The 22,956-nt window shown below is 39.9% G+C and overlaps 1 protein-coding gene across 1 annotated transcript in view; it reads left to right on the top strand.

The window, feature by feature from the left end:
* The first annotated feature begins 682 nt into the window (after nucleotides 1-682).
* Nucleotides 683-22,956, top strand: part of GALK2 (galactokinase 2) — a 48,020-nt gene continuing 25,746 nt past the window's right edge. The window contains exons 1-5 of the mRNA XM_052672432.1: nucleotides 683-820; nucleotides 2,934-3,022; nucleotides 4,159-4,282; nucleotides 8,971-9,061; nucleotides 11,891-12,037. Of these exons, the coding sequence (XP_052528392.1) occupies nucleotides 768-820; nucleotides 2,934-3,022; nucleotides 4,159-4,282; nucleotides 8,971-9,061; nucleotides 11,891-12,037 (504 nt within the window). The 5' untranslated portion in view covers nucleotides 683-767. The remainder of the gene's footprint in view (nucleotides 821-2,933; nucleotides 3,023-4,158; nucleotides 4,283-8,970; nucleotides 9,062-11,890; nucleotides 12,038-22,956) is intronic.

Raw genomic sequence — 22,956 nt, 5'->3', positions numbered from 1 at the left:
TGTAACTGCTAGTGTGAGGGAAACCGAGGGGCGAACGCGGTGCTGCCGAGTCTGTGCGGTGCCGCAGAGCCCGGCCGTTTGCGCTGCGGATTGCCGCTGGGGACGTTGGCCGTTCTGTGTTGTTTTCGCGTGTTTTTGTTTGGGCCGCTTGTCCTTTAAAATCTGCCTTCTAACTCTCTGATCCTTGCTGACCTGAGGTAAAAAACCGCCTCAGCAAGGCGCGCTAACCTGCGACTTCAGAGCGTGACGCGGGTGGCGGTGCGTCTTTCCTCAGCCCGAGCATTTAAACCTTCCTGAGGTGCCGTCGCGGCGGTTGCCGCTGTTTGTGCGAGTGCCGTGACGGCAGCGGGCCGCGCCCGCAGGCACATCGGACAGCGCTGCCCCTGGGGTAACCGCTGCCGAGGGGAAGCGGCCCGGCCGAGGCGAGCGGCACAACCGCGCCTCGCAACCGAGACAGAAAAAACGACGTCGCGGAGAAGCGCTGCGCTCTCGGGCGGTGTTCCGTTACGCGCGCCGGAATCCCGGCGGCGGACCCGTTCGCTTGGCTCGTGGCGCGCTGGGCCCGGCTCGTAACGCTTCTCGCTGCCAGCCGAGCTCTGACGGAACGAGGCCACGCGCGCCCCTCCCGCGCAGCGGGGGCCGCGCGCCGGGAGCGGAGGAGGCCGGGCCGGCGGCTCTGCCACCCGGAAGGACGGCGTCCGCCCGTCTCGTGACCGCCGCGGCGACCGCCCGCCCGCCTCCGCGCGGGGCTCCGGGGAGGGGTCGCCATGGCGGCAGACGCCCCCGGTACCGTCCCGGTGCAGCTGGTGGAGCAGCCCAGGTGGGTGCCGGCCGGGCGGCCGCCCCTCTCCCGCCCTCAGCGCGAGGCCGCGTCCGTGACGGGCTGGCGGGCGGCCGCGCGAGGGGAGAGCGGGGCGCGGCCGGTTGTGTCATCAGCCTCGGCGCGGCGGAGCCTAGGGGCAGCCGGGCCGCGCGGCCATCGGCGGGCGGTGGCGGGCCGCGCGGAGCCCCGGGGCTGCGGCCACGTGAGGCCTTTTAGCGCTGGCTGCCCGTTATGTCCGGCCATGCTGCTGCTGCAGGCAGGAAATCGCCGTTCTGACACTTGTCGGGATTTGAATCACGTGGAAGGCAGTTCGGCATTTCCTGAGTCGAACGTGTGAAGCTGTGAGGGATGCGTTTGCTTCTTCTGATGTAGGTGCTTACGTTGCAGCACGTGTGTTGCAACGAGGCCGAAACCCGGGAATGGCCCTTCGTGAGGGGTTGTAAACCCACATTAAAAAACCAAGATCAGTCAGCACTCGGATCAGCGTGCCCCTGTGGCTGTTCTGCTTGGTGCTAACACCACTGTGCACGTATCTGTGAAACAAGCGTGCTGACAGAAAAACATTAACATCTCGGATTCTGCCAACTGATCTATTTTACCATGGACTACAGCGTTATCATTCGTGTGATTGGGGGTTGGACTCGATGATCTCTGGAGGTCCCTTCCAACCCCTACAATTCTGTGATTCTATGTTTTAGAAAAAGGGATTGTACAGTGAAACGGCAGAAGTTGCATCTGTTACTTGGAAGTGATAAACTAGTCAATGTTAGGGAAGATCGTAAGCAAATCAAAGAGGGAACACAGTTTTGTTGCTGAGCTCCAAGGCAGAAAAGTGCAGAAAGATCTATTTGAAAGTTCACAGCAAATACTGTTCTGTAGCTTTCCACCCAGAGAAATCTTACAAAACATTGGAACATACATACTGGGACAATAACACAGCTTTGACAAACAAGTACAAACTAAATAACTGACTGTGAAATTTTGTAACATCTGTGTTTCATTGCTGTCTTCTTACTTAGCTTTGCATTGATCAGGCATCCAATTCTAGTTTTAATCTGAATGTGGAACGTTCCTGTTAATGGAATGGTTTTGTTAGTACACAAAAAAACTAAATAAATGCTATGTGCTTTAAAGTTGGTAGGGCAAGACCTGTTCTAATGATTAGTTTTCTTCTTACTGCTTTATCATTTTAGTGTCTAGCTCACATTAATGAAAGTTAATGAGTCAGTGTGTAAACTAAATTGCATTAAGGTAGTTTTGAAGTGCATCACAACATCAAATCACTTATGCCTCAGTGAGATAATGGCTTAATTTCATCTTTGTCTCTTTTTACTCACTATTTCTGCATGACACATGGAAGCATCCCAAGTTTGCAAGCACTCAGTGGCAGTTAAATATCTTTACAGTCTCTTGAAAAACAACAATATTTCAAGTCTTTCTGTGTTCTGGAATTTTTATGCATCCAGAACTTCTAAGTGGACAATCTTAAGAACCTTCTGTTGCTGCCATACTGTCTGAATGAGGCACAGGGATAATCACAGGCTTGGAATTTGAGTTCTGCATAGATGTATTGGTACTGAAATGGTGCAGAGTCTTTATGAAGTTTGAAAAAGTCAAAATGTAGAAGAAAATCTTGCTGAGACCTGGTGTGATCAGATCCATCTCTTCAGGGAGTGCCTCTGTGTTTGTTCTTGTGACAAGCCCTGATGCCACGTATGAGCCATCAATCCACATTGCCAGACTGCTGTAAAATAGTTTTAGAGAGCTGTGGCATAGGAAAATTAGGTGAAGGCCATATTTGGCTGCCACAAGCAACAACCTACACTGTCTTTGGCTAGAGACAAGCTAGACAGGACTAAATGAAAGTAAAGCTCCTCCCATCATTTTCGAACAAATTTCTTACTAATTCGGATGTTGTTTTCTAAGTCATCTCTGTCACAATGTCAGGTGAAGAGCAGGAATACACAACTTAATGTTGCTACTGATATAACAGAAAAAACTCCATGTACTTCAAAAAGTTGAATCAAATTTACTTGAGAACACAATTTAGGCTGTAGACTTCCTTTTATCCAACTATTGTCCCTCTGAAGGTTTCCAACTTGCCTTTCAGATTGCTGAAGCTGAAGGAGAGTTTTATAGCAAAATTTGGATCAGCTCCCAAGTTTTATGTTCGTGCACCAGGGAGAGTCAACTTAATAGGTAAAAGAGCAATATTAATCTTTTGTTACTTTATCTGCTATCACAAAAACATTGCAACTTAAAACATGTAATTTAAAATAATGTTTTTGTTGTTTTTTTTCCTACATAAGTTGCTTAAGTGACTTCAGTTACCACATATAACCAGCCAAACAGCAATGCATCTGATAAGGCATGAAATGATTCTGCCATGATCTCTTTTTCACTCAGCCATAGAGACGTATCCACTAAACAGCAGATTGTGATTCACTGGCTGCCTGGGGAGACACTATTATTATTAATCTAAAACTTACCTTTGTTTCTATGGCAGCATTATTTTCTTTAAATTTTTCTATCTGTGTTAGGTTTTTGCTTTTCCTAGAGCTCAGTTTCTTGTATATTTATAGAGTAACCATATGCATTTGAAGACTTTGTAAGTTAAAGAACTCCAGAAAACAGAGCTTTAAAATTATAATTAGACTTTTGTGCAACTAATGATAGTTTTTACCTTGGTGTTCTGCGTACATCTAAACAGCATGTGTTAGCTGTCTTATTCATAAAGACGTGTGTTCACTACTTGCATTTCATGTCTGAATGCTACCTGGTGTGTTATATATATGTGTGTTAGTTATTATTTAAACGTAACTATAATTTTCTTGGTTCAGAAAAGTTCAGAAATTTTATGGAAGGAAAGGCCTCCACTAGCTTTATCCAGCAGCCAGTGAATCTGCCACACGTGCAGAGCAAAGCTCATACTGGGAAGTCACATACTGCCTTTATCTCTTCCAGTCATCAGTTAAATGTCACCAATTAGAATTATTTTTTCATACTGACACAAAAGTATACAAATAATATAGTTGTTCTCATTCTGAAAAATAGTACTTGTAGAGGTCTTTAATTTTCATAACCCAATGTTAAAAGTGAAGATTTGTAAATAGATGCAATAGATAAAGTCACTAAAGAGCAAAGACTTTGTGTGGAAATACAAAATGGAGGAAACATACCCCAAACTATCAGATGTACTTTAAATAGTAAGAATTGGGACTATACTCAGAAGTTGTCTAATATAGTAAACAACACTGAAGTCTACACAAGCCCTGTTTCTCTTACTCTAGGATGACTTATGCAAAAATCTCTTTAATTCTCTGTCTCTTTGGTAGGAGAACATATAGACTACTGTGGTTATGCCGTGCTCCCTATGGCTATAGAACAAGATATTTTGATTGCAGTAGAACCTGTAAAGACTGAAGTTGTGCAATTGGCCAATATAAATTCTTCGTACTTGTAAGTAATTGCTTTGTTTATTCACTATTTCTTATGAACCTCTTTATGCAAGTGTATCATAGGTTAACTTTTCAGAGTTTTGACAAACTTAGATTGCAGTATGGAGTTTAATTGTGTACATGGAATGATACAATCAAATGGAATCCAATTTGATCAACGCTGTATATATTAGTTTAGAGCAATAAGTTCAATGCCTCTGTCTCCCACTCATTTTCAATCACTCTGGAAGTGCAACCCTCTCCTCTATTAGCTCATCATTCTTTATGTAACCTTCTCTACTGGCAGCAGTTCAGTTTCTCCTGGGGAAGGGAGTGAAATGTTTTGTAATCAATTACTGCATATATAAGCTAACACTCCCTTGCTCTGGAGAACCGGGGGCAGTATTTTCACAACACGAGGGCTTTAGCAATGATCCTGGATAAAGACACTCTATTCCTTCTTCTATTTCCTCCACAGCTGCTTGTACACAGAATCATTGAATAATTTAGGTTCTTATGGGCCCTTTGGAGATCATCTGGTCCAGTCTGTGGTTGACTAAAAAGTTACAGCAGGTTGTTCAGGGCGCTGTTAATGATAAGTTCTGAAAATCTCCTTAGGTAGAAACTTCATAACCTCTTTGAGCAACCAGTTTTCCAGTTTGGATGTCCTTGTTGTGAAGAGTATTTTTTTCATGTCTAATTGTATTTTTTTCTTGCTGCAGTTTGTTATGCATCATGTCTCCATATATGTCTGAGAAGGGTTTGGTTATATCTTCAGTGGAGCCATGCGATGAGTGGGCAAAGACACATTAGATTATCCCGTATAATTTTCTTTTGCAGAATAAAACCAGCTGTCCTCACCTCTTTTTATAAGTGATGTGCTACAGTACCTTTGTAACCATCATGGCGACCTTATGCTGGACTCTCTACAGTTTGTCAATGTTTTTCTGTTATTGGGAAGCCCCCAAACTGGAGAGAGTGTTCTAGATATGTGCTCACAAGTACTGAACGTATGGAAATATTCCTGCCATTCCATTCAGATCTAGCTGCTTTTTTCCCACCTCCTTCTTTGTAAATGAACTGATATTTGTGTGGTTGCTCGATAGTTCAGATCAGGTCATTCATCTACATGAAATTTCACAGGCACTTTGCAAAAATCAAATCAGCACCAGCTTCATTGGTTTAAGCCAATAGCAAATGACTCCTTGAAAGCACAGTGTATGGCAGCACAGGGACAGGAACACAGTGCCAAGAGTGGCAAGTAGTTATGTATATATTCCTGCTTAAAGCTCAGATCTTACAGAAATATGTTCTGAGCTGCCGCTTGCAAGTCACGCAGTTAAAAGGAATTTTCACTTCCATACAACGTATAAATATTCAAATACTTTACCCTCACTTTGTGGAGTATATTTTCACAGTATGACTGGGCTAAATTAAAGGTTTGCTGCTCCCAAGTGGGTATGCCCTGGTTTTGTTTATTTTATCCCTAGTTTCCTTGTCTGCACTTCCAACATCGATACACCCTCTGACTTTTACCAGGTGAAATACTTGTCTGTTCTTAGGATAAAGTGCACGACTCACCCATTTTTTTTGCCTGGCTGATTTTCTGTCATTTTAGTGAGTTGAATGGCAATGCACCCAGCACAAAAAGCTAACTCAGGGCTAACAGTGGGAACATGCAGCGGTGAGCAAGGGGGAAGGAAACTGAGTGGGACCTTTACCTCTGAGTAGAAGAAACCTGCTGTATTACAAAACCATTCTGCAAGACAAAGTTCTAGAACCTCAATAGCTTTGATTAGGGAAAGCTGTTATAAAGGATACTAAACAAAGCAGTAAACAAAAGGCATATGTTTTTACATGGTCTTTGACATTTGGCACATTACACAACAATTGAAATGGCGCTCTGTAGCACATGCAATGCTACCAATGCTTTCAGCGACACCTAAAGTTCCTAACAGATCTAGAATTACAGCCTTTGTATGCAAATCGTCTGCATAATCACTATTTTTATGTATCTGCTTTGGTTTCAGTTTGAAATCATACATTTTAAACCATAAGTCAAGAAGAGGTTTCAGAATATGGCATTAAGCATTCTCTATTTTGTTGGGATGCTGTTGCTTAAAAACAAAGTGAAAACATGCTCATAATTTCATAACAAATGCTTTTCAACACTTGTAATGTTACATCATATAACAAAATTGTTGACAGTGTATCTTTTCCCCAGACTGTTGCACTGGCATAAACCTGTAGTGAATACCCTCCACTTAAAAGGACCAACCATAAGGCTCTGTAAAATCTCTATTTCATTCTTGTTTTTGAACTGGTAACAGTTCTGTAGCCCTCATCCACTCCCATAGCTTCATTAACTTTAGGAAAAACAAAACACTGTTGTGTTTGCATTTCGTTATAAAGCATCCCAACGGATCGAATGATTGTTAAATATTACTTAGATGAAGATGCTGTTCAAAAGTTAAAGACTTTTGAAATTCTGGATACCTTCCTTTCACACAGCATCTTTTTTCATCGAGAAAACACGTACAAAATGCCTTCAGAAATATTGACGGATAGCATCAAAGGATAGCGTGAAAGCTTGACCTGAGAATCTTCTTTAATAGGTCAGATAAACTAAAAAATCTACAGAACATTGAGGGTCTGTGAGAAAATGCCAAATTGGTCTTCAGTAGTAAGGATTAATTACTAATCAAGGAAGGAAGAACACATCACCCACGTATTTTTTTCACATTATTTGAAAAACTGATCTCTTCTCATTATGCAGACCAATTAAATGTTTCTATCTAGCCTTGGAGGAGGGGATCCTCATGTAAAATAGAAGGTGTGGAATAAACAATATCAGGTTTTTTTACATTAATGGTAAATCTTGCTTTTTTTTTTTCTCGAAGTACTCATATCAAGCTGCCTACCTGCCAGTATGAGGACAAAAGGCAGGACTGAAGATTTACTGATTTAAGATAAAGCTTGGACATTTAGGAATGAGTTTTTATAACAAATTGAATGTGATAACAAAAAAAAATAGACTTCAGTATTCTGGGGACCTTGCCAGTTCCACATCCTGTGTTTGTATGAATTATGTGCATGTGAATCTTGCCAAATTCAAAGCCAACTTTTCTTTCTTTTTCTGTGTGAGAAGATTTCAGAAATATGCAAAATGCATTTTAAGAAGTCATTATTTTAATTTATCTAGAGAGCCAGCAACTATATCCCATAGTATATGTCTTTTTGTTCATTTAAGCTTAACTTTGTCTGATTGTATAAAAATAATTATGTATATAAAATACTTTAGAACTCTTTTTCAAGGAAAGGAGGACTTCAAATTCATTTTCTTTTAATCACTCCTACACATTGTTGTCCATCATCTTTGCTTTTTAAAAATACCATCATTGTGTAAAACAAGCTTAAAGAAGCATAGGATTATTTTATTGTTCATGAATTTTGACGATCATGTTTTACTGTACTTTGTTCTTTTCCTTTTGTTTAAAAGCCATAAGAAAAACAATTTTGTTTTATTATCAGGAAGACTGCTCCAAACACACACAAATCAAATTGGAAGAATTTACTGCTACTCTTGAACTTTACTTGTATTGTAATCATAGCACTCCTGTTCAGATCTTTCTTACTGCTCTGCAGTCACCAACAGTTTGCACTTTTCTTTGTACAACTCCTCAGTGCTGCACTGTTGATGGAGTCCTGTAAGTGGCACTATTCCGAACCGTTCCGACTGAAAAAGAGCAACTCATTAAACTGTACAGCAATCTCTGACAGCTTTGTATCATGTACTGAATATTGAAATGGAGTGTGTAAGCAGCAAAGTGGTCACTCTAAGTTGATACTGGGTGTGAGATCCGTAGGTTGCACGCTGCCAATACACAGCTAGCATCAGACTGTAGGTTAGCATGAACACAAATTGCAGCCTGCCAGGTTTGAGTAATTTTTTAAATCTTTTTCTGACATTCTCAGTGCCTTTACTTTTTCTCTGTTAGACATTTGCTGTACTGCCTTCAGGCAGATACAGTTATTGGGTGTTTGGCAATATAGGCTTGTAAACAATCTGCCTTTTGTGATGATTAAGGCGCGTATCTCCAAGGCACATCACTCCATGGGCATTTCCAGAGAACCTATCTGTAGCATTGGTTCCTTCAGCAACATTCAACTTTACCATTTTAACACATTCAAAATTATTTCAAAATTCATTATCAGCATTATCCTGGAGATAGATGAAAAAAATGCTGAAAATGGATAAACTGTTATTTTAATTAAACCCTGTAACGTACATAATAGAATTTTGCAGCAATATGCCTATTTAGTGATCTGCCATTCAGAGCAAATGAAGATGAATTCCTGAGCAGGGATCCCAGGGAAGCCTGAAGAATATTTAGCTCTATTCTAGGTTTGACAGGAGCGATTACTTAGATTTATGCTTTTCAAAGAGATTCGGGAGAGCTTATACAAATGTGATGGAAGGCATGCTGCCTTGACTACGGGCGCTAAAGGCAGTTTATTTTCCAAATTAAAATACACTAAAATACACTTTAGAACTGACTAACGAAGATCTGTATGAGAAACCAAATGTACTGAAACGAATGATTAACATAGAAATGCTTTTGTGCATCAGCAGGTGGCAGTAATAAGCCATGTTTTTTCACACTAAAGGTACTGACAAGTTAAAGCCACAAGGTTTTTCTGTTTTTGCAGGGATTTCACTACTAGCGTCAATAACATTCAGATTAACAAAACCAAACCTCAGTGGCATAACTACTTCTTGTGTGGACTGAAGGGTATTCAGGTAAGCCAAATTCATTTAACTTATGAAATTAACACAGAAGTAAAATATGAAAAGCGTATCTGTTCACCTTCAACCTACCTCCCTGCATTCTCTTTTATTTTAAATATACAATTATTTGAAGAGATGAGTGGTTTTGTTTTAAAATATTGCAGACTGCTATATTCATACTTATTACATACATTATTATAACAAATAGTTTCTTATTCAGTATAGTTACAATCAAAGTCATGAATCACAATGGCATTTCTATATTTTAGAGTAAAGAAGAATGTTTCCCAATGGAATCATGTAATTAAAGTTTGCTTTTGAGAGGTTCAGAGGCTTGTCTGCCAGGACACAAAGGTCATATTTTAGTCCTTTTCCTCCCTTGGAAACATTTTAAAAAATGCAATTAATTTCCATTAATGTTGGAAACCTACAACTCATGCTCAGCAACAGAGTGAAGCTCATGCAGTAGGCAAAAGAAATCATAAAAGTAAATAAATAAGTTGCATACAGAAGGAATAATCCAGTAAGAATCACTACTTTTTCAAGACTTACAGTGTGGAATCTGAATGGGAATTTCAAAATTTCCTAAGTGAGTTAAGAGTACAGCTATGCAGGAAACGGCACACGTACAGTAAAGGCTGGAACGCTGAACAGACAGACGTTTTCCTGTCTGCTCATTTGAGTTTTATCTTCTCCTCTGTGAGCTAGCCTGTCTCCGGACTGGTTTGAAGACTGAACTGCTTGTGAAACCAACTGCTGATCGTCAGTATTGTCCTGGGAGGCAGCCTGAACTTAGAACTGGGACTTCTTGTAAATCTCACCTGCCCTTTGCAAGTGATTCATGGCCCTCTGAGTTAAAAAACACAGTAACTTCTCAACTTAGTGTCAGTCCAGTGACTTTTCTGGAGGGGCAGGTGGGATAAACAGTGGGATAAACAAGGTCAGGTATCCACAACCAGCTCAAATTATGGAAAAATGTGCTTTTGAAACTTTCCTCTGGGTAGGCCATCTAAGTTACCCCACAGAATGGTCCATAGATAAGCATTGCAAACAGCCAAGAAAGCCTGCATCAGACCTGGCACTTATATCTTCCAAAGAAGATATTTGGACCAAATCACTTTATTATTATCCACAGCTCCTAAGTAGACCCCTCCCCCCCCCCATGTTTAGCATGCCCCTACGCCCCATAAAAAAAAAAGACCTATGTTTGCAGTAACATGAGTATTCTCAATTTTGTATAGCTCAGTAATATGCATTTAAATTGCATTGACTCTAGAAGTAAAGATACAGATTAAGTTTCTTTGCAGTGTATCTTTTCATGTATTAAGGCTAGCTTGACGAATTGACTTGTTTTGCAGCCTGCTACTGAGATTTGTTTCCTAAGGACAAACTTTTACACTTGAAGGTTAATTTGCAAAGCAGGTTTTCAGTCTCTAGTACTGGCAGAAAATAAGCACAAATGTTACGGACTTAAGAAACACTGAAATACAAGTATTTAGAGGGTCCAGCGGGATAATCTGTTTATATTAAGTTGAACATGCTATCCTTTTGGGACAGAACTATTGCAGAACTTGGCAAAGTCCATTTTCATTTTTGAGACTGAAGTACATTTTCTATTTAAACATCGCGTGATAAGTTTGCAAGCTTGATTCACATTCAAGACAGTCCAGAAACTGTGGATCAGTTTCTGGTTACTCAAGCATTGTCTGTTTTTGAACAAGCCTGTCTAGTGTTCTTCATGAAGGGCAGAAGTAGTATTTCAGGTATGAATTCCCTTCTATTTGTAGAAAGGGATATTTTAATCTGAAGCGATAACAGAAAACATTAAAGGAGGTGCTTTGTGTTTTCTGATCTCTACCTTTGGTATTTATGGTTAGGAAAAGTAGAAATCTTTTGAAGGTGGGCATTTCTGTATAGAAACAGCCATTTCTCTGATCATTGACAGTATTTTTCTGGTTATTATAAAATAGTTTATCAACATATCAATCTATATCAGAATGTAGCTATTCATATATCCTCTATATATATTTGAAGATTTTTTGTATGTATTTTGCGTGTTTTCTTCAAAGTAACGAGTAAAATTTTAGAGTTATGGCAAATTTGAAAAAAAAGTAACTAAAGAGTAATTAAAAAATATGTGCACAGGACTCATGACTTCTCTGTTAAGTGTATCATCTCTGATAACTTCTCATATATGTAAAAATGTTACACTATTTATTCTAGAAATAGCATGACAGATACTATCACTGCTGGTTCCTCCCAAAGCATAACGTCTTTCCAGTACCACTGTGGTTTTCTCAGTGCCAGTGCCATGGGTAGCCCAGGAGATAGGAGTATTTGGCTTTGACCTCAGATAAATGGCTACTACTTCCTGATCAGCATGACGTGGCTCTAATACCACGTGTCTGCATTAGAAGTAAGGCATGATGTGGACTTTACGCACTTCGGGATGCATAAAGTGAGGAGCTAAGGACAAAAGTAGAGGTAACCTCTGGTACTGTCACCACGACAGCTTAGAGCTGAGCCAGTGCTGTAAAACCCACCCACGAAGCTCGGTAAATTCTTGGACATTTAGCCCACCCTGAATTCTGCTCGGGGTACAGTTCTGTCAGCCCATATATGTTTGTGTACAGGAATTGCAGACATACCTTTGGCTGAAGCCCTACCATTGGCTTTGTTCTTGAAGAATAGAATGAAAATTTTGCTTTATTTTGAAGATACCAGAAGCAGGTCCTTGGTTCCAGCAACTTAACAGAAAGATTCTCTTTCTAAGTATCAGATAATTGCAAGCCTGAGCCTGTCTGTACTTGAAACTGAGATTGTTTATTTTTTCATTGTTAGGAACATTTTGGTCTTAATAACCCAACTGGAATGAATTGTCTGCTAGATGGAACCATCCCTCCAAGTTCTGGTCTTTCTAGCTCCAGTGCTTTGGTGTGCTGTGCAGGACTCGTGACCCTAAAAGCTAATGGAAAAACCCTCTCCAAGGTAATTTACTGTAAAACACAAGAGTGTCAGCAGTAAAATTCTACTTAAAATTAAATATTGTTAATGCCTGTAAACATTAAAAACACGATGCAATTGTTTTTGCAAAGAGTTGTTGGATATAAACTTAAGATATTGCACAATTGAGCAAATATCTTTGGCCAAATTTTGGCAGGATTTGAGTTTGGCAAGAAAACAGGCTTACATTAAAGCTGAAAAAGGAGCATTATTGTAAGCCTGTGTTTTGGACAACCATCAGGTCCATGCCTGGACCAGATGTGCTATCTGCAGGCCAGGACTGAGGATATATGTGCTAAAGGATGTGGACCACACCCCCGAGGCCTTTACCCTCTCCCTGAATGACTTTTCATGGCTCTAACAGCAGAGCATCTGTTGGAGGCCTGTGAAACAGTTTTTTGGTGGTTTTTTTTTTGATAAATTATATAATCAGCACAAAGTAGAGGTAAAATTCTTCCATCTGATTCTCCTTATTCTTTTCACAGTTTTTTTGGAATGAACATGCTTATAATGCAAAATGTATTCCTCACTTTTTTAAACAAACATTAGTCTAAAAACAAACCCCAAGTATGTGACCTGTTACCAATACAAGTGCTAGCAGAATTTGGCTCATGTCATAAGAATTTCTGCAGGAGTCATGGTTCTTGAAAGTGCTGTATGGGAATGAAGTTCTCTCCAGTAAATTGTCTGGTTAAGTGAAACTAGGATCTTAAATTAGAACATCATCAGGAAAAGAACAGATCTAAATATGACTGTTATGCATATTTTTGCCTATTGTCTAAGTAAGTCAGAAATTCCCAAACTATGTTACGAAGACAACTCAAGAAGACACCGTGGTACACGGTGATGGCAGCTGTTAACTATGCTTGTATACAAGCACTTCTAGAAGCCATAAGGTAAACAGTTCCACACAGAAAGTTTTTTTCTGATCAGTTCTGGCTGCCTTCTCAGTGTGGTTGTAGTTTCAATAATCTGCTCAGCATTAAGTTCTCCAACTCACATTGCACAGCTCAACGTGGGTGCTTCAGGAAGGTATCAAGTAGGGCTAAGGCAGCATGAAGCAGAGTTCATAAGAGGGGGTGGCTTTCCAAGAAGCAGGATGCAGCCACAGTCACTGTCACCTTGCTTTGTGTTGGTGCTATGTATAGTCAAAAGGTAAGTAAGGGATTACATGTTTAGCAGAGGCTGTAGTTTGTAAGGTGAGACACAGTGCAATGGTATTTGAAGGTATGCAACTGGGGATCCCAATTTGATGGGTGAGAGTTTACAGGAATAGGTTGGAGGTGACAGATGTGCTTCTTTTATACATGTGTACCTGGCCTGCCAAGAAGCTTCTGCTTTTGCATAGGTGCTCATATCACAGGTCAGCAGCATCTCTGGTGCTGGTAACCAAATGAGCTAAGCTTGGGAACTCCTGATCAAAGTCACTGGAGAGCATCTGTTCAGAGAGAAACTGGGTATCTGCAAAGTCCATAAAACTGACAGAGGTTAGAAAGCCCAACTTTTACTATGTAATAGAGATCTGTAAGTGGAAAACCAGAAGCCAGGTTTCATTATTCCAAGAAATACTGCAGAGCTTTCTTCAGAGAATAAATGATACAGTGTGTATCTTGAGCTGAATTTACCCAAGGCCTGTGAGTAATCAGTGGAATTATGTCAGACTTGTTCTAAAAAAAGGTGCAAAACTCTCTTCAGCATTTTTGCAGTGGATCAAAGGGAAGACGGGGACTACACTTAATGTCTTTCCTTGTCCTCATGTGTCCCAACATTTCTCTTGCTTGCTGGTTGAAAATGGTGCTAAAAGTTAATGTGTCTCAAACATAATTGTGCATACACAAGAGACACAATCCCACATTTTTGCCAGGAACTCCTGCTGTCTGCAGCCAAATATTTAGCACCTGTGATGAAAAAGAGAGCAACTCATCTACAGATGAGGATTCCCAGTAGTCAACACAGGAGCAGTCAAGAATGTATCCAAGGTTTTGTGTGCTTAGATAGACACAGAAGGAGACTCCACCACTTCTCTGTGCAGCCTGTTCCAGTGCTCCATCACCCTTACTGTCAAGAAGTCCTTCCGCATGTTTATATGGAACGTCCTATGTTCATGGCTGCACTGTACAAGGCAGTGCTTGTGGGAGCACAAATTGGTGCAGCCGCGGCCTGTCGGCCTTCAGAAGCATAGAAAGTGCTCTGGTGATTTCTGCGGGTCCTCATGCGTCCTGTGCCGGTGTCAAATGCAACCCGTGCAGGATCCAGGAATGCTGTCTGTGTATTGGCTGGGAGCTCCCTCATGGCAGCGGACTTCTTAGCTAATCAGAACTGAGAGCAGTCCAGAAACCAAACCAGGACCTTGCATTTTTAGGGCTCTGGGTATTTGTTAGCTTATTTTTATGGAAGAAATAATCACTTTACCTCTGCCCCTCAATTTATTTTCAGATACTTACATTTTCAAAAGTTGTAAATAATAGTATTTATAAGTAACAACATCTGGCCATTGGGGTGTACTGTCTCAGTAATTTTATGAGAAAAGATTGGCTTTTTGCCCCTCATTAGTCTGATGAACTTTGCAAAATCTTAACACTACGGTCCGCAGCAGCAGGACGTAGAACGTTTGGCTTTGGAATCAAATTTGGCTGAATGGTAGTGCTTCTGTAGCCAAAAGTATGACAAATTGACCTTTTACTGAATGGAACATTTATCTGTTTTGCTTCTATGAAACTATTTTTATTAGAACATTTGAGTTATGTGCTCTCTTTCCTGATAAATGTAAGTTTTAAATAGCAGCTGCAGAGTAAAAGTTGTTGAAATTTAGAGATTTTATGAGATAACACTTCCAGTGTGAAGTCTGGGCCTAGAAGATTAAGAGGCCTGAAAAAACCAAGCCCCAACACGAAAAATATTGTAAAAACATACTTAGAATTTCATGGTGGCTTAATTTAAAAATAGCACATTTTGACATTGGAAACAAAATCAGGAAAAAATATGCTCTCTAATTATTGTGTGTAGCAGTCTGCAATAGGGCATTGTTTCAGTCAGCATACAGTATTTTTTAAAAAACCCATCACACACATACACAATGGTTTAGGGAAAATACGAGTGTGAGACAATTCAGCCAGATGTGCAGTGCTAACCAGTTGCAGCAGTGCAAGAGCATTCAAACAGCAAGATGGAAAATCTAGAATGCCATCTTTAAAAAGAACCCATTTTCCTTCTTCAGACAGGACACCAGTCTGAGGCTGCTGGCATCACTTAAGCAATGGCAGTGCTCAGTATTAGCATTTGATTTTAAAGTGATTTTTATTTTACTGTTACAAAATCAATCTTTTGTATATCTTTTCATCGGGAAAAGATACTTTCTGTAAAGGAAACAGAATAATGCTCTAAGTTGTCCCAGCTTTGTGTTTCACGGTAGGAACTAATGAGTACAGAAAATCATTTAGTACTTTTGAATAATTAGATTTACTTGAAAGATGTGATGATAGCGTTGCTGTCCAAATGTTAAATCTTGTGGTTCTAAGTTCTCTTCAGGCACCCTAATATTTCTTTTCTGTTGCTCAAGCCTGGGCAGCTGTGCACACACTTATTGTGAAAAGTACATCAAAACTAAATAAGGTTCATTTAATTTAATGTAAAATGTTGAGCATAGGAAGTTAACTAGTTGGAATATGGGATTTTCAAAATACTCAACATTGACCTCTATTTAACAGTTAACTTACCTGGTAATGTCATTGATTTCAGTGGGAGAAGAGAGGAGCCATCATCTCTCTGTCTTGTTTCTGAAACCTGTGTACAATAAGGAAGGATACGATAATTTTTCTGACGCACAACAGGGTTTTAATATCTATGTATTTAACAAGAAAACCTGAATATTCATATTGAGAGCGTGACTTTGAAGTTAATAATGTGTGCTGATAATTCTGATTAGGATCATTTTATACTGTTGCCGCACCAAAAATGTTTGACAAATCCATACCGAGGTTATTTCTATAAGAAACTCAAGTTGCTTACACAGAAAATGGCACGTAGCTGCTGTACTTCAGAGCACTGGCAAATCTGAGAAATGCTAAAGATCCATTCTCCCTATGGAGTTAAAAATCAGGCTTCTTTGTTAAATTTGACTCTGTGTGTTTGTAATCAAGGGGAAACAGGGTACTTCATAGCAGTGGTAATCAAAGGCTGCAATCTTTCATCAGCCAAATTGATGATCTTTTATTTGAGCATGTTAGAGGGCAGACAAAGTCAAGCTAAGACGGCTGTGGTTATGAGGACATTCAGATGCTATCTGACAAATACTTTCTTATTTCTGAAAAAAGTATGCACAATTGCCTTGCAAAACATATATGAACTTTAGCTAATTGGGATTTTGTATGCAAACTGGAAGCAGATGGTAACTTCTGTCAGGCTATTCCCAGGCAAGAACAGGTATTAAAAATAAGGACATTCCTGGTAGTAGAAATAACCTCAGAATTGGAACATCATTCTGTAATAAATGAAGGTATTTCATGCTTATATATACAAATAAAACACGCAAAGATTGAAAAAAAAATCATATCTCACGACTTTAAATATGCCTTAAGTGACGGAGAATGTTTTCTTACACTTAAATGGTGTCTTCTCACCTTTCAGCTCAATCCCTGCAGGATTTCATAGAAAATCTACTGGGCTCTAAATTTGCCATGAAATGACCTCCGACTCAGAGTTGTAAGGGGAAGTAGCAGAACGAGTCTGACTTTCCAGATGAAACCAGACAAAATATTAATGAGAGCCATTACTGTATTGCCACAGAGAAACCAAATGTACATACAGGAATTCTGGCTCAATAGAGATTGAAATATCAAATCAGTTAAATTTCCTCGCTGAATTGATTTTTTTGATCAGTGAAAATGTCAGTCTAACAATAGCTCTTGAATGCATTCTCTTCACAGAGCTTCCCTTCATGAATTGTAAACTTCAAAACAGGAAGAAAATTGGTCTTTCATTTTAAAGATTAGCAATCACGATTCCTGTCTTGTTACATACAGAAAATGTAGCATGTTTAACTGTGGCTGGAGTGAACTTACAAAAAGTCACTGAGGTAGATGTAATTCAATACTATCGTTTTATAGAGACGGCTGCTTCACTTTGGTTGCTGTCATTCTGGGTTTGTATATATCGAGTTTCTGCGTAATGTAGGATAAGCTGTTCCAAAAAAGTACTAAGCAACACTAATTCTGTTTTACTAACAAATATTTGTCTGTCTCCTACTCACTAATTGTCTTACTCTTTTAAGGGGTTTAATCTTACACAAGTTTACTTCTTTAAAGGTCTGTGTGAGATTGAAAGGGATTGATCACTGGTGTGGAACATATTGACAGTGACAGTTATATAGGGACAAATTCTGTCACAGTTTACATACTGTCCAGACCCATTGCACTGAGTGAAAATCAGAGCATTTGGCCCTTGGCCTCTTTGGGAGCAAGGGGACTATTAAAGTTGAAAGTCCCTTATCTGTTCTCACTCAGATAATTCTTTAGGAGGATTCTATTTTTAGGAAAATGTTTGTAAGTGAATTTTGTTAATTTTTATTACACATTTTATACCTGAACACCTTTTAGGCATCCGTGGTCATTATTAATAGCATCAAATTGAAATAAACGAAACTAAATTACGGAGCAACAGAGAATCAAGTGAGCTGTATTGGGTGGTTTGTAAGTTATCACACAGCTGAATGGCCAAACATAACACAATGTTGGATCGTGCCTGGAAATAGTCAGAAAAATACTTTTATCAGTTCTTCAGCATTTCTGAAATACTCAGTTGAAAATTAAAACCTGAATGTTAGGTGTTTCATATCGAAAAGTAAACATGCAGAGAAAAATACACACTAGTGAAAAGTATCACTTCACTGACAATCCACTTTTGCCATTAAAAAAACAAGAAACTAACACAATGCAGAGCTATTAGTGAGTTCTTATTACAAGTAATCTCTCTATCTAGAATAACTACACATAAGGCTACTAATAATAAAAAATCACAACCCTTCTTTGTTGTACTAAATTATATCCCCACTAATATGATTTCCTAGATAGACTTTCTGCATGCTGGATAGGAAATCTTGTGGCTCAAAGATAAAACAGGCTTAAGTGGTAGTAATTTCTTTCCTTGTAACCCAAGACTGACTTGCTTCTTATCAGAGAGAACCTTAAATTGTTTCCAACAAAAAGCAGAGGTAGGTAGTAGAGATCTTAGATCAAAGGCATGGCTAGGCCTGCACATGGGAGCCAGTTGCCTGATAGGCAAACTTGTTAAGTGCTGCCTCCTGCAATAGGATACATTCTGAGCATAATTTAGAATTAAGCTTCTGAAGAGAATGAAGAAGAAGGGGACAGCCTGAAAAAGATACGTTTTATGCATTGTTAGTTTTCACTTTTTCCAAGTGCTCCAATTAAAGTTGTTTAAAACCTAATGGTTCGGTTTTGAAACTCTCAAGAGACAGCAGCTTCCTTAAATAGATTACTGCTTTAAATATATCTTAATGCTTAGTGGTTTATCGGGCAAGTGAGTGAAAAGTGCACTGTGACTCTACTCTGACTGTTGTCGCTTTTTGTTGTTTTAGTTAAGCATATTCTCATTTAATGTGCTGCATCTTTTACGTTGGATAAACAGCAAAAATGTTAAGCTTAGTATCTCATGTAACTCACTGATACTAAACATTCCCCGCTCATGCACAGCCAATCTGGCATATGTACTTGCCAACAGATATAAAAGTACTGCTTGTGTTTGTGTGCATCATATTGGGTCTGGCTTCAAAAGTTGCAATATTTCGTGTTTCCTGACAGATCAGCAGGGAGATTGCAAAAATTTAACTACCAGCTACTACTACTGCCATGTTATGCTCATCCCTTCTCACGTGTTCAGAGCCTAAACAGACCAGCTGTACAAAACAGCTTGATATTTAAGTGCACACAGCAGGTATAGGCAAAGGGACTTTGCACAGCAGCGGCTGGCATGGTCACAAGATCAGTGAAAGAGGTGCAATAATAGTACTGAACTGGCTGAGGCTGCATGATCCTATGTCTGCATAAACGCATATTGACACATTTTTTGTCGCTCAGTTGCCACATAAAAATCACAAATTTTGTCTTCGAAAATCTTAGGAAAGCTGGAAGTCTGCCTCTGTTCTTTCTTAGAAACCAAGATAATAAACCTGAAAAAAAGTTCAGGGAAAAGCCACGTGGATGATTACAGGAGATAAAAGAATGACCTGAATAAAAGTGCTAGAAATCTTTGAAAGATTGTGCTTTAAAAAGAGGTGAGAGAAGTCCATAAAATATTAATGCAACTGATGTAGTGGATAGGAATCAATTGTTCATTGTCTCTCACACTGTAAGAGCCAGAGTTCAAATGAAGCTAGCCAGGAGCATGTTCAGCATCGACAAAAGGAGATGCTTCTTTACCTGAGAAGTTGTGGAAGTCTTTGTTACTGGATGTTCCACATGGGAAAACTTTGGATGGGTTAGAGCAGAGTCTGGACAAGTTCATAAATAAGAAATCCATCACTGGTTACTAAGAGCACAGACCTCACGTTCAGCTCAGGAAGCTGTTTGTCGAAAAATCGGGCACTGGGGAAATGTCTTCTACACTTGGCTTTTGCTCAGTACTAAGAGCCCACTTTCAGATACAAAATACTGAATAGATGTGGATTTAGTCTGATCCACTGTGGTTTTTTTATGTTAGCATATGCTGTATTTGTCTGTGTTTTTATTCTGAAACAAGGTTTTAAATTGGTTTTAGCTAACTGAAAACCTGCTACTAACTCAGGAGCATTATGTTATACTTCTTGGCTAGTGTAGGGCTTGGGAGGGAAAGAGGAAGGGTGCATTAAATATATTGCTTTGCTTGTTAAATAGTGCAGGTGACAACTTAGGATTTATTGTCTACATGATATATATTATTCACAAATGAAGTTCTGGTCTAGCCTGTCTTGTTAGAACAACTTTCCTGGGAGAGTAATAAATCCAGAGGCCAGTAGCATACAGATCACAGAACAGTTGGGACAAGGAATTTCTGATTCATCTGATGAATTAAGTCATTTGTTTTTAGTTGAAATGCTGCTATTCAGACCCAACTGTACTTTGATTTCAGTATCTTTTTGTTCCACTTTTCATTACCATCACCCTAAAAAGATTTTAAGCCCAACCAGCAGACGTTTCCCTGATAGCATTTTCTTTAGAGAAATAAGCTGCAATACTGGAAGTAGGGAAGTTTTTGAATTCTTATTTCACATTCACATGACTTTGAATATATCATGTAAATATCTGTGCTGTGTCTAAATTGAAGATAACAGGAATTATAGGAATGCTTTTAAGGTAAAGTATGTAAAATTCTATGAAGACTTAAATTAGGATTTATTAGTGTTTTTGAAATAGTAGGGATGGGAAGATCATGCACGTGTCTTAGGTGCACAGAACTATTTATGTTTTATGGTTAGCAGAAATTGACCTCAATATGGATCAGAATACATGGGATGGAAATATAGTCTGTGCAGATGGGGTTTAGTCTTTCAGCAGTATTCCTTGTAGTACCTCATGAAAAAGGAATGTCTGCTTCCACCCAGCCCTAGAAGAACACCTATCAGGACCTATTCCTGCTACTCAGAATTCCATAGGAACGGAACTGTTTGTTTCATATGCGTTGTAGTTGTTCTTTTAGCCTAGTGGGGAGTGGCTGCTGCCTCTGAGCCACTGCCCTGGCAGGTGGTGCTGTGGTGTGGCCTGGGTGAGTTCCCCCAGATCTGGCTGTGAGAGCTCCGATTGACTCTGCAGCATCTGTGGTACAGCCAGGGGAAAGAATCATGCCTGCCTAGCTGCTGTTCAGCCATACGCTTGGGCTCCTGAAAACTGTGCAGTGAAATCTGGGATCTGAGAAACTGTATTTCTACAGGTGAGACCTACCTATAGTGAGAGATGAATAACAAAGGATTGAAACAGCCCCTGCCCAAGGTCTGGGTGTTGTGAGTTGAATAGAAACGAGGCACTGCTCTGAGACGGGCACATGTTAGTTCCTCTCACTGCGGGGTTCTGGCACTTTTCTTCCTTAGAGCAGTTTTATGTGGTTGCCTTAAGAGAACTCAAGTACCAATATATGCTCTTTTTTTTTTTTTTTCCCAATTTCTAGGAATGATCAAAGGTATTCATAGGAATCCCAAGTAGAAATTGCTGATTACCAAGAAAGGGAAGATACTCCTCATTTTATTGAGGAAGTAGAGCCACGATGAATTGAAAGGACTTTTCCTGAATCGCAGGAGACTTAATGTGGAGCTAGAAATTGAGCCCAGACTTCCTGGTTCAGTTCACGGTTTTAGTCCATCCTTTTCCAAGTATCAAGTATGTACACAAGACTCTCCAATTTAATCTTCATATTAGCTTCCAGTGCTACAATTCAGTTCCTCTGAACTTTGCCCTCTCATTCATTTTAGCAAAAAGGCAAACATTTGGCCATTTGTTTCAATAGTGAGTAGAAGCTGTTTTATATACAGATGACGCTCTCCCCTCCATTCACATGCTTCTCATCCTAGTATTAGAAGGCCTGCCTGTGTCAGCAAGGGCCTGTTTAAATTAGAAACCAAATCATGTTTCAGGGAAGCCTTGGGCTGTCTTGTGGAAAGGGTTCTTCTCAACCCCTGCCAGTTACTACTTGGTGGTCCTGCCAATCCTTGCTGAGTTTCAAAACAAAAGTTGCTCAAGCTCAAAGAGCACTGCTTGCCCAGCGTAGGCAGCTGGATGGCTGGTGAGCTGGGACGGAGCAAGGCCCAGTGCTTAACCAGGCACAGCTCACCAGGCCATGTAAAGGGACAGGAGAGTGGCACTGTCCTCATTGTTAACATTCCTCTTCTGTGAGACTTTTCCTGATATTTATTTAATAAACCCAGGCTCAGAAAGTCTAAATGATTTGAGCAATCAAGTGGTTGCAATTTGGATTTGTATATGAAGAGGACACGCAGCCAGGCTAAGTGAAGGCTGAAATGCGCCACTTCTGACTTCTGCAAAACCAGCTGTGTCCAAGAGTGGAATATGCAGTGACAGTGCTTAGGAGATGTGCTTCAGGCCAGGTTTGCAAAGCCACACCTCCTATTTAATTGTACATTGGTGCAATTTTTTGCAATACAATTGCTGGTGTGATCTTTTTCAGCCACTGTGGAGAAGTTTCTGTTGCTGCCAGTGAATAATATTCGTCAACTCCAGTTTGATGTCTCCTGCCAGTTGCTGCAAAAGTCAAGGACGTGGTAATGCTCTGTTTTCAGAGACAGGTTCTACAGAACTGTCTGAAATATGCCTGCATTTCCATGTCCCAGCAACAGATGCTTGTAAACAGGCACTCCTTCACATGTAGGAAGGAATTCATCCAGAGACTGCTTTGTGTAAAGGTTTATTCTTCCTTTCTGTAGAACCTTGCCGAGAATTTCTGCATGAAGTGGAGGAAAAAAGCAGCATCACATGCATTACCATTGCAGAATTATTTCCAACTTGTAGTGAAGCAGGGACAAATGCTGAGTGGATGAAGAGGTCCAAGGTTCAAACTGGAAATGGAACTTCTTGCTATGGATGTGGGACAAGAGAGGAAAAACAAATGCTGATTAACCTGATCTTCAGTAAAAGGCACAGAGAAATTATTTTCACTAAAAAGAAAAGATTAAAATGAGTAATGTTTTTGTATGTTAGGAAAAAAAGTATTATCTGTACTTCAGTTCATTGAAAAAATACACAAAGGAAAGGCAGCACAGAAGAGCATTTTTGCTGCTTGTACTTTCCATGTTCTGTCATTGGTGCTCTTGCTCTTGTGAGTGGTCCTTTACAACATCCATATGAGGAGAACGTATTGGTCTTTTCACCTGTATGAGGGGATCTGCTTAAACAGAAACACCA

Source organism: Tympanuchus pallidicinctus, unplaced genomic scaffold (assembly GCF_026119805.1).
Source record: "Tympanuchus pallidicinctus isolate F22 unplaced genomic scaffold, pur_lepc_1.0 scaffold12, whole genome shotgun sequence".
Classification (NCBI taxonomy): domain Eukaryota; kingdom Metazoa; phylum Chordata; class Aves; order Galliformes; family Phasianidae; genus Tympanuchus; species Tympanuchus pallidicinctus.
The sequence above is the reverse complement of the archived record's forward strand: the minus strand, read 5'-3'. Positions and strand labels throughout refer to the sequence as shown.